The sequence below is a fragment of the Carassius carassius genome, chromosome 6 (genome assembly GCF_963082965.1).
Source record: "Carassius carassius chromosome 6, fCarCar2.1, whole genome shotgun sequence".
NCBI classification, from domain to species: Eukaryota; Metazoa; Chordata; class Actinopteri; order Cypriniformes; family Cyprinidae; genus Carassius; species Carassius carassius.
In genome coordinates, this window is record NC_081760.1 from 24,485,226 (window position 1) to 24,502,761 (window position 17,536).

General features: G+C 39.9%; 1 protein-coding gene across 1 annotated transcript in view; it reads left to right on the forward strand.

The window, feature by feature from the left end:
* LOC132142520 (dehydrogenase/reductase SDR family member on chromosome X-like) overlaps window positions 1–17,222 on the forward strand; it is an 82,164-nt gene extending 64,942 nt beyond the window's left edge. Inside the window, exon 3 of the mRNA XM_059552452.1 lies at window positions 15,172–17,222. Coding sequence (XP_059408435.1) covers window positions 15,172–15,354 — 183 coding nt within the window. The 3' untranslated portion in view covers window positions 15,355–17,222. The remainder of the gene's footprint in view (window positions 1–15,171) is intronic.
* The last annotated feature ends 314 nt before the right edge of the window (window positions 17,223–17,536 follow it).

The following is a 17,536-nucleotide window of genomic DNA, read 5'->3' on the forward strand; positions in this document are numbered from 1 at the left end:
CCGAGGATGGATTTGAGCTGCACTTTGGGCTAAACTACCTGGGCCATTTCCTGTTGACAATCCTGTTGCTGGATGTGTTGAAGAAATCAGGCAAACCTGATAAATTTTCCTGAATATTCATTATGTCTTCAGCTCTACACGCTATGGAGGAAGATTAACTCTGGATGACTTGTAGGGAAGGTTAGAAGCTTTTTTTATTATTATTGAGATTCTTATCTTGCCTCAAGTCTTACAGTGAATGGAAAGGACAAGCCACTCATGATTCAAAATATGAGTTTTGAGCAGTGTAGAGTAGGGCTTGTTGTTTGTTGTTTCTCCGATCACAAATGCAGACATGGTTTTATGTTTACGCAGCACGATACGCAAAACGTAAAATGACAGTATCAGTTATTATAATCAGTAATTATGTCCCCACTGAATGCAACAAATGCCTCGTTTATAATGGGCTTTATTCATATTTTTTTTTTGTCTCGTTGTGCCAGGACATGGCATCATAGTATGGTAAAGGGCGTAGAATTTCCATCACATGCTTGAGGAATTCAGCCAATCACAATGCACTGAATAGCTGGCCAATCAGCGTACACCATCAGTCAAAAGCTCTACAATGTGCATCTCAAAAGCACAAAACACTCTTAAGATTTTGTTTGTTTGTTGTTCGAACCTTTAACCTGGAGGGTTTGGGACCTGTGGCTCAGCAGAGTGTTGCACTCAGTCAGTGCATACTCATCAGGCTGCTGAATAGAGCTTTCAGTGTGAGAATGATTACATGCATTACATAGCAAGTTGACCAGATTAGCATGCTAAACTATATTATTATACTAACATATGTAACAGGTAATCTGATTGCTTAAGTCACATTACATAAAAAATGACAGCTGATTAGCATGTTAACAAATTACCAAGCTAAGCTAACTAGTATTAGTCAACAAACACAGGCACGGTCACATTTGGAGATGTATTTCTTGGGAGAGTTGGGAAATATCAAAAATCTGTTCAGTCCTTTTTATGTGGCTTGGTCCAAAGATCATCTGATACGACTTTTACAAAATTAGACAAAATTTGTAGGAGGAGAAAAAAAAAGTTTCCATTCACTTTAAAATGGCGGACAAACAAAATGTTGGGAAATTAAAAATGAAATTTCATCAGACTCTGCATAAGCCTAGAAACGAGCATTGGACAATGCTTTCAAAAGTTTCAAAAATCCTTACATCTTTGGAACACTAGGTGGTCCTGTCTTCAAACTTCTCAGGTACCTTCAGTACATGATGTTGATGATACCAATTTTTTGTGCTGATATGTCAAATAGTTCAAAAGATATTGCAATTTTCTGCAAATTTCTAAATTCTTGCAAAATTGGTGTCCTTGGATTTGGCATTGCCAAACATCAATCAAAAATGTATGATTAACTTTTCAAAAGTTACAAGCAAAAAAAGTAAATTTTCGGTATCTCTTGGCCCGTAGGTGGTGCTGTTCCCAACTATGGGATGGACCCTCAGATCATGGTGCTGATTAATGTTGATTTTCCACAGCATAGTATGACTTGGCTCGGCACGGCTCAGTACGGTACGGCACAGAACAGCTTGGCTCGTTTTGCATTTCCACTGCAGTTTAGCAATGCTTTAGAGTGGGTGGGATTATTCACATTTCATTATAGTTGTGCTGCTTCTACTGCAGCAACACCTGAAAAACATTTTCATTCCGCGTCGCCTCATCAACCTCTCGCTGGATACGCTCCCCGGCTATCAACGAGACGAATATCTGTACTTCCTCAACAGACCACGAAACAGCCATTTTTTGAGCAAACAGCTCATTCAAAACAGTTGTGTTCAATCCTTCGCTGGCTGTGCTGATTTCATTCTAGTAGTTTTGTTGTGTCTCTGTGTCACAGGTTCAATGACGCAGGTAGTAATGATTCTCTTCGGCCAATCAATGATCAACAGAATTTACATGTTGCGTTTTGGTAACGGTATGGTTCACTTGGAACCTCAACCGAGGTAGTACTGAAAAATGTACCAGGTACTCTACCCAGTGAAAAACTCCCCAAAAGTGAACTGTAACAAACTGTACCGTGCTGTGGCATACAGTGGAAAAATGTCATTTCAGTTGATCAAAGATACAGCATCTTAACCAGGTTTGGGTCAACATTAAGTTCGCAACACCATAATTTGTGAACAAAGATGAATATCAAAATTCTATTTAGTCATATTTGTGCAGCTCGGTCTGAAGATCATCTGAGCGAACTGGACAAATTTGGAAAAAGTAGCAGCGAAAAAGTAACTCAATACTGTACTTTTCGAAATGGTAATTTTTTTTTACAATACTGTAATAGGTTGAGTCTTTATGTAAGCTATTGAATGTTATCAGCATGAGGAGAGTAATCAGATATATTAAGTTTGAGTTTTCTAGAGCAAACGCTATAACCATTGGAAAAGTGAATTTCTGAACTGGTGTTGTCACTATAGAGTTGGTCCTAGGGCCCCAAAGTTGGTCATTTCACTATTAATGACGATGAATTTAATCATTTTCCTACTAACGTTTCTTAGACTCCTATTGGGGAAAAATAATAATGAGAAGAAAACTAACAGGCACAATATAAGGGGAGCTGCACCTCTGGTGCTTGGCCCCTAACAAAACATATGAACCAGTATTAATTGTTGTCAGATTCACAAACAAATTACTTTTGAGTCTATACAGATCAGTCATTGAAGCCACCAGTCACTGCATTAACATCTTACTTGTCATAACTTTCATATTAATAACTTCCTCATTATAACTTTCATTCCCAACGAGAGTTGTTATTTTGCAATGTGCACTTGACGTTATGGATTTTATTATGAAAAATGGTTTATGAGACATGATCAATATTAACAGTTATGTAAACAAGTTGTTTATGTTTTTGTTTTTTAACTAAAAAAAATTCTACTTTGAGATTGGAATAACTAGTAAATTGCATATTTATAAAACATGAAAGTTTAGACTAGTATTTTTATATTTATACAGTATTTTATGATTATTTACATGCAGGCAGAAGCAGCCTACAGACCCAGTGTGCACAAATACGAATATAGAAAAAGAAAAAGAAAAAAAAGGATACATATGCCACCTTAAGATAATAAGATAAATTAAGTTATTATTATTCACCATTTAAAAATTATTTAGAAAATGAATAAAATGGTAAATGTAGAAATAGTAAGTGTAAAATTGCTCATTTTCCTATATCTACATTTATTTCACTACACTTGTTATCTTTCTCATCATCTTAACATTCAATCATTTAAAAACACTTATAATTTTGTCAAATACACTGTTAAATGTTCTTCATTTTTAGCAGATCTTAAAATTAATATCCATTCATACGATGAATCATAATACTGTGATGCCTGAATTCCTGTGTAGCATTTGAAACGATTGCCTTTAGTATTGGATTTTAATATTAACCATTCATCATTTGCCATCATCAAAATAATATTGTCTTATCAGTATTAGCCCTAATTTTTATATTGGTACATCCCTAATATTCTTAAAGGCGAAAACATTTCCGTCTCATATTAAACATAACTTCCTGTAGTGCAGATCTGTCCGTCCTGTTTACATCTGCTTTATTCCTCAAAATATTGCCGCCATTACACTTTTTCACACGTCTGCTTTTATTGCTTTTCAGTCTTGAGAGTCTTCATCTGTTACTGCAGTCATGTACTCCGCAGCTCAAGGACACTGTCGCTAAATCATGCAACGTGATTCAGAGCACCATGTGTCTACTGAATGTTGCAAGGACTCCTGGGAGACAGGAAGGGGTGGTTATTAGTTTTACAATAAATACTGACAAACGACAAATCTAATACAGCAAACAAGGTGCCCGCCTGCAACTGGTGATGACTGGTGATGTCACACTGTATGGAAGGTGTGTGTTGAAATCAGAAGATTTCTAATAAATATGTTCTTCAAGGTGAGTGAGAGAGAGAGAGAGAGAGGCGGTGGTGAGTGCAAAGACAGCTGCTGGTATTAATAACGGATAAATGAGAAATGCAAGATTTTTGGTTTGTTAATGTGAGGGTCACTGTCTCCTCTAGATGCCTACAAGTGTATCTTATACTCAGACCTTCCTAAAGTGTATTGCATCTTCCTTAGACCAATGATGGTGAAATGTCATGATTTTCTATGACAATTTCAATACTATAGCTAAAACTAATATGCTTTTTATGCAAATTATTTTATAAGTTGATTTTTAATATACAACATTACAAAATTAAATGAAAACTGACATGTTGAAATCAAGAATTTATAATCGAACAATCAATAAATAAAACATTTAAGTTAACAAGTAAATTATTCAAGTATAGTCAGTAATAAAATGAGAACAAAGATACTAATTACAATAGAACAATCAGCCTAAAATTCGTTTTGATGAAATAATTAATGACCGGCCATTTAATTATTAGAAAAATAATGCACACCCGATATTAGGTGTGCATTGCCGTTACACCTTGGCTGTGCATTATTTTTCAAATAATTCAATGGCCTTATATATATATCAAAGGCATTATATATATATATATATATATATATATATATATATATATATATATATATATATATATATATATCCACAACCACCAGATCGCATCCTCCGATTCCATTCCATTATGGATTTTTTTTTTTTATTATCCAATCAATTCCTGATGCATTAAATCAATATATAAATACATTTATATATATATAAAATTGAATATCATTCAGAAATGTGTCATGATGGAAGTACTGTAAAATGAGTTGCAAATTGCGTTTGTGTTTTACTCGGCACATTTGGAATGCCAAAATAACTTGGTCAACTTTTGGAAAGTCATCCAAACTAGGCCTGAGTCACTGGAGTGATGGTTTATTCAGACATCTCTTTGTGCTTGGCAGAGAGTTCTTGAGGTGTAGAGCTTCCGTTTCTCTTGTGTTTGGGTTATTTTTTTGGCTTTGTTGCTTTTTATGAAAGGACAGAGAGAGAGAACAGGAAATGAGGTGGAATCGGACAAGACACTAGAGTGACTGTACCACTTTTAAGTGGGTGTTAATTTAATCTAATTCTCAATATCAAAAAGACAGCATTTATTTTCAGATTATAGACTAACTGTTAAATGAAAAATATAAAAAAATCAGTACTATTTATGATAGATACCTTGGCTAGGACCCCTATTATCTGAAAGCTTTGTTAAAGCGTTACATTTTTCTAGCCCTTTTTTAGATCTTTCGAGTATGTGATGACAAAATCAGAAAATCGGCAGAAGCATATCCACAATGAAATATCAACAAATAAATATACAAAACTGAATAATACTGATAAATTGAAAAACAACTAAAATCCCTGTCATTACTTATCTGTCCAGTATAGAATTACCAGCTTTCATATCTAAAACATATTAAATCTAATGTAGCAAGTTTGTGGATATTTTCCTCAGATATGTTGTGCTTGTGTGTAACGCTTTGTCAGAGTTACTGACAAAGGTGCACTGTTGAATGACAACACTTTTTGACAAACTCACTTGCCCCAATATGTTGCAATAAGGCAATGTGACAGGGCAGTGTATCCCTGGAGACACTGTTTTTACTCTTTCTTTTTTTTTTCTTCCCCATCTGTCTTCTCACAGAATCTCTTGGAATTCTTATTGAAATCTAAAGGTTTGAAGCTGCTGTGTCAGGGTGAACAATAATTGGATTTATATTTTCTCTTTGCTTCAAAGGTGTGTGTGTGTGTGTGTGTGTGTGTGTGTCTGTCTGTTAATCAGATGTGATTCTTTCATCTTTGTTAAGAGTATTTGTTACACCTCTTGAATTTCAGATTAGTGTAAGAAAATGAAAACATGAATGAGAAAGGAAAAATTTAATATAGAATTACATACACACATGCTCACACACACATATACAATATCTTCAGGCTTTTAATGGGATTTCAGACTTTTGGATCTTACTGTTTACGTTGTGTTATATGCCACCTCATACAGTAGCTACCCATCTATAAGCTCACTGATGTGTTGGCTCAAAATTATCAAAATTGCTTCTATTTTCGCAGGTTGTTTTATTGTCATCCCTCATCCAATCAAAATGATTCTTTCTGGTCCATTAAATTCAGCTGAGTTTGTGCTAAAAGAGCTTCAGAGATGATCAGAATAGCAAACAGCAGCACATGATAGTGTTGCACGCCCTGCCAGAACAGTATATAATTCATTTTTATGTGTGAACAACTCTCTTTAGTTATGCGCAATAGACACGGTGAGGTAGCATATGAAAACCACAGCAATGGGCAGTGACCTTCGCCTCTTCTCAAGGGGAATTATTTGGACTACAAAAGATAATTCAGTGTGGAATCTGTTGAATACAAATGTAATTTCCGTGAAACTCGTACCCTTGTTGAGGTGAGGTGTGTTGATACTGATTCATTGTGATCATTATCAGCACGGCAATATCCTTTAGCAGGGTGCTTATTTACGAGTCAGGTTGAGTCACGGTTCACGGCGTCCAATATGTATGCGGCACAGGAATTGCTGTAGAAAACCCAGGAATTACAGGGCTCAGCGAGGACAGTGTGCTCTATGTGTTTAAAAGAAAAGATGACAAATTATGAATGTCTTGAGGGGAGATATTGTTATGACTAAACAGGCAAAGGCTTTCAAAATAGAAAAGCGCACCCACAGAATAAAAATTTTCAGCACTTGGAGAAAAGAACAATGTGATAGAGAAGGTTTAGGGTTTATTCAAGAAGAAAAAAGATGATGGGTTTTAATAGGTTTTTTGTCTCATGAAAAAGAGTGCTTGCTGTGCATGGTGTGAATACTGAGTGCGTATACAATTTCTGATGTTTTTTTCTGGAACCGTCTGTGTTGAGAGAAAGAGAGCGATATGACATCTTTTCTCCCTATAAATCAAATGTGCTCTAAAACTGAAGTATACTTCCTTTTAAACACTCCCTTTTACATATAAAACAATTTTCCATCAATGTTTTTTTTTATCTCACCTGACTGCTTTTCTTATTGTCAGAACCCAAACCGAGGAATACAAAATGTTTAGATATAGAACGTTACAGGAGGTGGTATGACCAAAATCTTCACTCAATTTTCAACAAAATAGGCTAATGCTTTACATATTAAATAGCCATGTGGCATTGTCTATAGGTGTGTTTCTATTACAGATGCAAAATTTTGGCAATATTTTATAAATGTCGATAAAAAGGTTTTGAGAAATGACAGCGTTTCCACTAGCAAATGTTATGGGACTAAAACTTAATATTTTGCCTCTCGTGACAAGTCATGGCAACGGATTTTGGCGGGACTTTAATGGATTTTGGCTATATTTATTCAAAGGAGGCATATGCACAGAGAGCCGCTTCACAAATGTGCATGCTGCAGCTGGAATAAACACAAGCATTGACTAGAGTGGCCGCAGTCAGCTTATGTGTGCAGTGTAAATTGTCTGAGCACTAATGGTAGAGAAAGCCCCTTATACTTGTCAGGAACACAACTGGACACAGATGCAGGTTACAGTGCGAGACCAATTTATTCAAAAAGTCAAAAGAAAAGCTCCCTCCAACGAACAAAAACAGGCCGGGAAATGAGGAAAAAGGTCCAACAGAAAAATAAGAGACTTCAATGTCCTTGCAAAAATGCCCGGCAGGGGGCGCCCAACGGCGCGGCCGCGTAGAGAGCGGTGAGGGGAGGAAGCCATGAGAGAGCCAGTGACGGAGCAAACAAAACTCTTCAGAAGAATGCCGGTGCCCGGTCTAGGAAATAAGGGAGGGGAAAAAATAGAAAAAAAAAACAAACAAAACCAGTAGCAGCAATGGCACGACAGAACAAGGCTTGACAGGATCAGACAGAAAGACTACACTGGGACTATTGACGAACAACGATCTGGCACCAATAGGCGCGACAGACGAGAATAAATAGAGCAAGAGATGAACAGACATTGAATTCAGGTGAGCGGAGTCAAACAATTAGAAGCGGAAACAGTAGTGATGAGGGGGAGGGAGGAACGCCACAGATAGGTGCAAGACGAACGATCAAAACCTAAACAAAACACCATGTGCACACGAGATGCAGACATATACAGAAACACACGCACACACCAAAGAACGGGGTGATCAGACAGCGGACATGACAGTACCCCCCCTCCGACGGACGCCACCAGGCGCCGCAGGAAGGGGCTCACCTCGTCGCCGGTAGAAGTCCTTGACCAGTGTCCGATCCAAGATATCCAGGACCGGAACCCAGCTCCTCTCCTCTGGGCCATAGCCCTCCCAGTCCACAAGATATTGAAAGCCCCGACCCCTACGTCGGACATCTAGCAACTTCCGCACCGTATAGACCGGGGAGCCATCCACTAGACGGGGGGGGAGGGGGGGTTGGGGCAGATGGAACAAGAGGAAAATGGAACACAGGTTTAACCCTGGAAACATGGAAAAGAGGGTGCACCCGACCAAGCGTGGTAGGGAGCTTGAGCTGCACCGCCGCCGGACTCAGGACCTTGGTGATCCGGTATGGGCCAATGAACCTGGGTACCAACTTGCGTGAGGCTACCCTGAGAGGCAGGTCCTTGGTGGAGAGCCATACCCGTTGACCACACACATAGCGGGGAGCAGGAGTCCGGTGACGGTTGGCCGCTGCTTTAGTCCGCCTACTAGCCTGGGCCAAGGCCGCCTTAGCCCTCTTCCAGGTGCGTCGATACCGTCGGACGAAGGCCAAAGCAGACGGGACCACAGCTTCGGGTTCCTGTGTGGGAAACAAGGGAGGTTGATAACCGACAGAACACTGGAATGGGGACATACCTGTGGCAGAAGCCGGAAGGGAGTTATGGGCGTATTCTACCCAGGACAGCTGTTGACACCAGGAGCTGGGATTTTGGGATGCCAGGCAGCGAAGAGTACGTTCCAAATCCTGGTTTGCCCGCTCGGACTGCCCGTTGGTCTGGGGATGGAATCCTGAAGACAGACTCATAGAGGCCCCGATCTGCCAACAGAACTCCCTCCAAAACTAAGAGACAAACTGGGGACCCCTATCAGACACCACGTTGACCGGAAGACCATGAATCCGGAACACGTGATCAACCATCACCTGAGCAGTCTCTTGGGAAGCTTGGGAAGGGGAATGAAATGGGCCGCCTTAGAGAAACGGTCCACCACCGTAAGAATGACGGCGTTACCCTTAGATTCCGGAAGGCCAGTGACAAAATCAAGGGCCAAATGTGACAGGGGCGAGAAGGGATGAGCAACGGGTGGAGCAGACCAACGGGAGGCGCATTGGAAGTCTTGTTCTGAGCGCACACCGAGCAGGCAGCCACGAACTGCCTGACATCCTTGGCCATGGATGGCCACCAGAATCGCTGGCGGATGGACCCGCTGGACCCCCCTTCGGCACAGGCCCCTTAAGTAGGGCCTCCTCTACTCGTCTCTCGATGTCCCAAGAGAGGGATGCCACCACCACCCCCTTGGGCAAGATGGTGTCTGCTGACTCCTCCCTCCCAGGGGAGCCTCAAAGAGACGAGAAAAAGTATCGGGCTTAACATTTTTGGACCCGGGCCTGTAAGACAGCGTGAAATTGAACCGGCTGAAGAAGAGGGCCCAGCGAGCCTGTCGGGAGCTCAGCCTCCTGGCCGAATGGATATACTCGAGGTTTTTGTGATCCGTCCAGACCAGGAAGGGCCGAGCTGCGCCCTCCAACCAGTGACGCCACTCCCCCAAAGCCAGCCTGACCGCCAACAACTCCAGATTACCTATGTCGTAATTCCGTTCTGGGGGACTCAGGCGATGGGAGAGGAAGGCACAGGGATGCACCTTTCCGTCCTCGTGCGAACGCTGAGATAGGACCGCGCCCACTCCGACATCGGAGGCATCCACCTCAACAATGAATTGACGTTCAGGGTCTGGAATAGACAAGACAGGAGCAGAGATAAAACGGGACTTTAATTTATCAAAGGCCTCCTGTGCCCCAGTATTCCACTTGAACGGTACCTTGGGAGAGGTGAGTGCCGTTAAAGGTGCAGCAATCTGACCAAAGTTCCGGATGAACTGCCGATAGAAGTTGGCAAACCCCAGGAACCGCTGCAGAGCTTTACGAGAGTCAGGAGCTGGCCACTCGGCAACGGCCCTTACCTTACAGGGGTCCGCTTTGATCTCCCCCGCGGAAACAACGAACCCCAGGAACGGAACCGACTGGGCATGGAAGATGCACTTCTCCGGCATAACATAGAGCTGGTTCTCCAGCAGCCGTTGTAACACCTGGCGAACATGCTGAGTGTGTACCTGCAGAGATGGGGAAAATATCAAGATATCATCAAGATACACGAAGACAAAGCGATTCACCATGTCTCTCAACACGTCGTTAACCAGGGCCTGGAAGACAGCTGGGGCATTGGTCAGACCAAATGGTAGGACCCGGTACTCAAAGTGTCCCGTGGGTGTGTTGAAAGCTGTCTTCCACTCATCCCCCTCACGTATGCGAATTAGGTGATAGGCATTCCGAAGGTCTAGCTTGGTGAAGACCTTGGCTCCCTGCAATAGCTCAAAGGCAAACGACATAAGAGGCAAGGGGAAGCTGTTTTTAATAGTGATGTCATTCAGGCCTCGATAATCTATACAAGGACGCAAGGAGCCGTCCTTCTTCTTGACAAAGAAGAACCCAGCACCTGCAGGAGATGAAGAGGGTCGGATGAGACCGGCTTTGAGGGATTCATTAATATATTTGTCCATGGCCTCTCTTTCAGGACCTGAAAGGGAAGACAAGTGACCCTTGGGCGGAGAAGTGCCTGGGAGGAGCTCAATGGCACAATCATAAGGGCGATGTGGAGGTAAGGAGGTTGCCCGGGACTTACTAAACACCTGGCACAGGTTGTGGTACTCCACCGGGACCCCCTTCAAATCAGCAGCCTCCACCTGCAATACAGGACACACAGACACAGGGAAAGAGGCAGCACCCAAACAAGATGCAAGACAAAACTTACTCCAAGACAAGACAGAGTTGCTGGACCAATCCACGTGAGGGCCATGTTGCACCAACCACGGGGGCCCCAGAACTATGGGAGCACTCGGGGATTCAAGAAGGTACCTCTGGCGGAGCGGTCGAATAGCCTCTCCATCTCCTGGCGGAAATCTTTAAAAGAAGCACAACAGGGCACTTTAGTCTCCCAGACGGAGGTTCCCCAGTCTCTAGCCTTGCCGGTTAGAAGAGTCAATACAAAAGCCACTTTGGACATCTCAAGTGCGTATGTGCGTGGCTGCAAGGCAAACACCACAGAACACTGGGACAAGAAGGCCCGGCAGGAATTGGGGTCCCCATCATAGGGTGGTGGGTTATTGCATCGGGGCTCAGGCTCATGGCGAGGAAGATGGTGAACGGCACCACCCTGAGCAGCCTCTCGTTGCAGTTCTTGGATGCGGTTGGTCAGCTCAGCCACTTGGTTGGCTAGAAACTCCACCTCCCTTGTGGTGTTCGTCAGTCTGGCTTCGTGCTGGCCCAAAAGAACACCCTGCTGGGTGACTGCGGTTCTGACAGGATCTGCACCTGCTGTGTCCATCTTGGCCAGATCGTTCTGTCAGGAACACAACTGGAGACAGATGCAGGTTACAGTGCGAGACCAATTTATTCAAAAAGTCAAAAGAAAAGCTCCCTCCAACGAACAAAAACAGGCCGGGAAATGAGGAAAAAGGTCCAACAGAAAAATAAGAGACTTCAATGTCCTTGCAAAAATGCCCGGCAGGGGGCGCCCAACGGCGCGGCCGCGTAGAGAGCGGTGAGGGGAGGAAGCCACGAGAGAGCCAGTGACGGAGCAAACAAAACTCTTCAGAAGCATGCCGGTGCCCGGTCTAGGAAATGAGGGAGGGGAAAAAATAGAAAAAAAAAAAAAACAAAACCAGTAGCAGCAAACAATGGCATGACAGAACAAGGCTTGACAGGATCAGACAGAAAGACTACACCGGGACTATTGACGAACAACGATCTGGCACTGATAGGCGCGACAGACGAGAATAAATAGAGCAAGAGATGAACAGACATTGAATTCAGGTGAGCGGAGTCAAACAATTAGAAGCGGAAACAGTAGTGATGAGGGGGAGGGATGAACGCAACAGATAGGTGCAAGACGAACGATCAAAACCGAAACAAAACACCATGTGCACACGAGATGCAGACATATACAGAAACACACGCACACACCGAAGAACGGGGTGATCAGACAGCGGACATGACAATTCTGGAGAGTGGCCACATATGAAGTGTTTCTTAGAGGTTATAGTACAATGAAGAATGATCATATGTCTTTTTACATACACCAAGTGACCTGTAAATGCGCAAAAAACATTTTCATTGCAGTTTTGCTAATTATTTATTTTTCGCATTGCCTGAAAAACACCTAATGGAAGCGTAAAAACTTTTTTGTGATATTTGGGATTTTTTGCGAAATTGACACATTTCCAATAGGCATATTTTCAATTTGCAATTTCAATTTGCGCAAATTGAAGGGTGAGGGAAACACGCCTTATGTTTAAATAACCCATTTAATTAATATGTACAAATTTAAGGTCCTTCATCTCTGTTGACTTTTTGTTTCTCTCTTTTTATTTGGAACTTGATGGATAAAAAATACTTAGCCTATGTGTTACTTATTAAGAAACATGCATTAGGTATTGTGAACAAATTTTTTTTACAGAATTTATTAAAAGTCAGTTTATAAGTAAATTGGTCATTCATGTTCGTTTATAGTACTAATGTTCATTTATTCTTGAATATAATGTATACTTGAATTTGAAATGTATTAGTTTATTTAGAAATTGATAAATTAATAAATTAATCTAGATTGCTAAATCTTGTAAAAGTATTGTTCTCTAATGTCATGTAAGATTTATCTAATGTTAACTTATCGAATAGATATTTTATAAAACATGATAACTGTAAACCACAGCTTCTTGGGGCTTTTTTGCTGTGTTATGAAACATAGTTTTCTAAATGGTTGAGCCACAATTAAAGCAGTTGTAAAATAGCAGATGCGTTAAAGTATTGCCCGAATTCCATCATTATTTTATTTGAGGCAAGGTGATATTACTTAAAAATTAAAAATAAAAACTTCACTTAACAACTGTTACTTCACTTTATATACCCTGAAAAGTTTATATAAAGTAAATCGTACATTAAACTGTTTTCACACAGAAACTCCTTGTTAATTTAACAAATACTTGTGAAGAACACATTGAATTACATTGAATTACATTCAATAGAAAACTGAAATTGTATTTTTGTTCTTGTAAAATGTACCCAATAATCTTTATTATATATATATATATATATATATATATATATTGTACTGTCACTAACATAAAAATAATGTAAATCAGCTCTAATCACTGATAGCCATGCAAATAAATATATATACGACCCAGCAAAATCTCTGCTGGTTTGATGCATTTCAAGCACTGCACAATATGTAAATGTTGTGATCAGCCCTATAAAACAGTATATAAAGGTGTTGAGTCTTTCTGTACCGCAGCTGTTGTTCCATTTCACCTTAAGCGCACAGGCCTGTATGGCCCAATACTAACAGCTAAGAGAGAAGCTATTCTCAAACTCTTTGTGCTGTATTGATTCAGCTCACTATAGAGAAACCTTGTGACTCCTGTAGTTTAATCCAAATTCCCTCAGACGAAAGAGATAGAGAAAGGAGAAAAACAGTGCTCAGCCCCAATTGCCTGGCCTCAAAGAGAGCCGTTTGAAGTGCAGAATCTGGCAGCGGTTTTAGAGAAGATCAGCTGTCCTGAGTAATTGATCCGTATGGAGGTCATAGTCCAACTGACCGTCTGCATATCAATCTAACCAACTGTGCGGCCCAACTTTTAGATCTTCTGATGTGGAAGCGAGCCATAACATTTGCAATTAGAAGGATAATTTGAATAATTAACCATTGCAGCTGGAAAGCATCACGTGTAAACATGAGGCAAATGCCACATGAGGAAGCATACGAATTAGAACCAACAATAAATAAATTTAACTGTATATTCAAATTGGGAAGAAGCCCCAAAATAAAGATAATTTAAGACATTACAGTGTAAAGTTATGTATTCAATAGACATTACAAAAAGTCAGTAGTTTTCATTTGAGTTGCATTTTGCATCGCGAGTACAGGATTTTGAGATGTCATGTCAAAACAGTTAAAAGTGTTCATCCCAAAAAAAAAAAAAAAATCTTCATTTACCAATGTTGATCTAATCCTGTATAATTTATATTCTTCTACTGAACTCAAAGAAGATCATTTGTAGAATGTTGGTAACCAAAACAATTTTGTCATTCATTGAGGTCCATTGTGAAAATTACATGAAAATTCTGTCATCATTTACTGACAATCCTCTTTGGGTGAAATATTTATTTCATTCAATTGTGTTTTTAGGAATGTGTCCTGTGTAAACAGGTCTTTTCTCATTCACTGACTCACAAAGAAAAAAAATGATAAACAATTTAGGAGGTAGGATTATTTGTGTGTTAATCTATACACATACAAAATTATATATATATATATATATATATATATATATATATATATATATATATATATATATATATATATATATATATATATATATATATATATATATATATATATATTTTACATTTTAACAAACTGTTTAAATTAGCATTTAGTTAATGTGTATATATTTAGTGTATTTGAATACATTGAATGCTATAAAAAGCCATGATACCAAATGCATTAACTAATGTTAACAATTTAAAACTTATTCTAACATGTAACCAAATGACACATTGACAGTCCTAATACAGAACTAATACTAGTATTTTGCCACAGGTTTATTTACCAAAACAACTTACAAGAAAGTGCCGATGTAAGTGGCAATTACCAAAGCTTGCAGCTAAAGATATAAGTATTAGGGTTAGACTTCAAGTGCCAAGAACAACTCTACAGCACAAATGCAGGAACCCTGTAACAACTGCATTACTGTAACATTGCGATGGCTGTCACGTACAAGGATGGGTGAAGTCAAGGACATTGGCAGAAATGACTAATTTATATTTTAACTCCAGGAACCGGGAAAATCTTTTCTGTCCTTCTTAGATATTTAATATCCGTCTCTGTTTAAATACTCTTAACGTGGCCACAGCTGTGTTGACTTCATCTCTGATTCCTGTCCATCCACAGACGCCTGCAGAAGGAGCATCCACTGCCATCTACGCTGCAGCTGCCTCCGAGCTGAAGGGGATCGGAGGACTGTCTCCGTACAATGGGCGCAAGATGGAGCCTTCAGCACTTTCTTATGACGAACGGCTGCACAGCAAGATGTGGAAAGAAAGCTGTGCTCTAGTGGGTCTCCAGCAGAACTGAGAGAACATCAACTCTGCGCTCCTGATCACTAAGACCTCGGCCCTCATCTTATAGTTCATATAACATCCGCCTGAAAATTTTCTTTTTTAAGTTAGAGTCCACATTTGCCAAATTTTCATTCTCTAAAACTGTCTCTTGGTCTTTAAATCATTTCATTACCTTTATAGTGTACACACAAGTCATCTTTAAACATCTTGAGAATGTGTACCTCAACACAATGCTAACAACTGAGCTGTTTTCTGTCCTGAAACTGCTCTCTTCCTCCTCACTTGGGACCTCGCTGAACACTTTTTCCCTGAACTAAGCAAATAAAACAATGATTTTGACTAATAATCAATTATCTTGTTCTCTGCTAAACCTTGTTTTTGGGGGGTGCTTAATGAATCAGGATTGTCGCATTGGCTGTTCTGCTGATTTTCTATCGAATTTTGACTATAAAGACTATAAAAACAATCAAAGGATAAAATGATTATATGTGAAATCTCCAGCTCTCTAAACTGGACAAATACCAGCCTGTCTCTGTTGATTCTCTTTGTTTCTGTGCTGGGATTTAGCATCTTTCTTTGTTAGTATACAGTAGTTGTATATCTTTAGTGGCGCCTATGTTGGGCTACTCTGCCCATCAGTCAGTGTCATTCCTCCCTCTGCCTACCGCATCTATTTGTCTCAACCCAAACTGCAGAAGGGCTAGGCGGGAAAAACATTCGTCTGGCTAAGCCCTTCATTTTTCATTCCTCCTCTGTGCAATTGACCGTGTTTTGAATCTTCCCCGGAGACAGCTGCCCTCCCACCAGGTGCCTCACCTACAGTACAATCACCTTCTTTCTCCCAGAGGGCGAATTTCATCCAACTGTTCTGTTCGTGACTGTGACGTGCTGAGAATTTGTGATTCCAGTGTGTAATAATGTTGTGTAGGTGTTTTTTTTTTTCTCAATAGACCTTCAAACTGAAATATTTTTAATATGTGCACATAAGATTTTTCTTTGAGATGTTGAGTCTTTTCAATATATTCAGGCTATCCCTTTTTTATGTATTTATTCAAGGTGGGTGTGCAATAGCAAACCAGCTGATTGAGTCTTGAAATAATGAAAAATTTGAGATGTCGCTTCATAAATACCATTATATAAAATTACTGTAAAATAAGTTACTTTCTACCCGCTGGTGTCTGTGACAACTTGGAGGTGTCGTCTCAAGTTTGGCTGCTTTTGGTAAAGTGCTACTTTGACCCTTTTAAATTCGAATTTAAATGTACTTGTGTTAAATGTGCCTGTCATTTGTGTGTTTTATGTGGCGTCAGTCATGCAGTTGACCAATTACGTTCACATATAAATATCTCTCAACTAATTCGGTTCCTTTTCTGTATCGTACAATGTATGGGATACAAAGCTATTAGGTGAAAGAGAGATGAAGAAAGTCACCCATTTGCATTGCTTTTGAGAATTTCCTTTCATCATCGCCTAGTTTTGCTTATTGTACTGTAATTATGCCCTAATGGAAACTGGTTCCGCTGTATTAAAATTTTCCTTGCATTAAAGGAAATGTAATTCACTTCCATGCACATATAATAATCATACAATAGATAAATTATAGGGTTGTGATACTGAGAAATACATTTATATAAATATTTGGAAGCACCAAATGGTTGATGATAAATGAATTGAGAAACAGTCTCAGTACAAAATGTGCAAAGAGGATTTTGCGTACTTGGCTCCTCAGCCACATGCATAATGTTTCTGTCATTTGTGTGTGTGAAAGAGAGGGATGAAGACGGAGAAAAGAGTGCAGCATCATCTTGCCAGGAGACTCTGAATTGTCTTATCTTCAGCTCCTGTAGAAAACAGAGTGAATGGGTTTCTCTTCTAAAGCTCCTGTCTAAATAAAAACACAGATTTTTATTGTTGCAGTAGCTGTTTTGTGTCTGTGTGTTTATGCTTTTAGTTTTTTCTGCTAATGAGGAAGTTTAAATGAAAATATGGAATGTAAAATCCAGTTTATGTTGTGTGGGTTTCAGAAATTGTGCATTAGCCGTTTCAAGGACACTGAGCAGAAGTCATGTAATTATCAATTGTTATTGTTAAAAAAAAATTGTCTTCCTTTGTTCCAGACATTTAATTAAAAAATATTTAGTTCTCCCTAATGCAAGTTCAGTCATGCATAGTCACATGTAACATGATACGTTTTT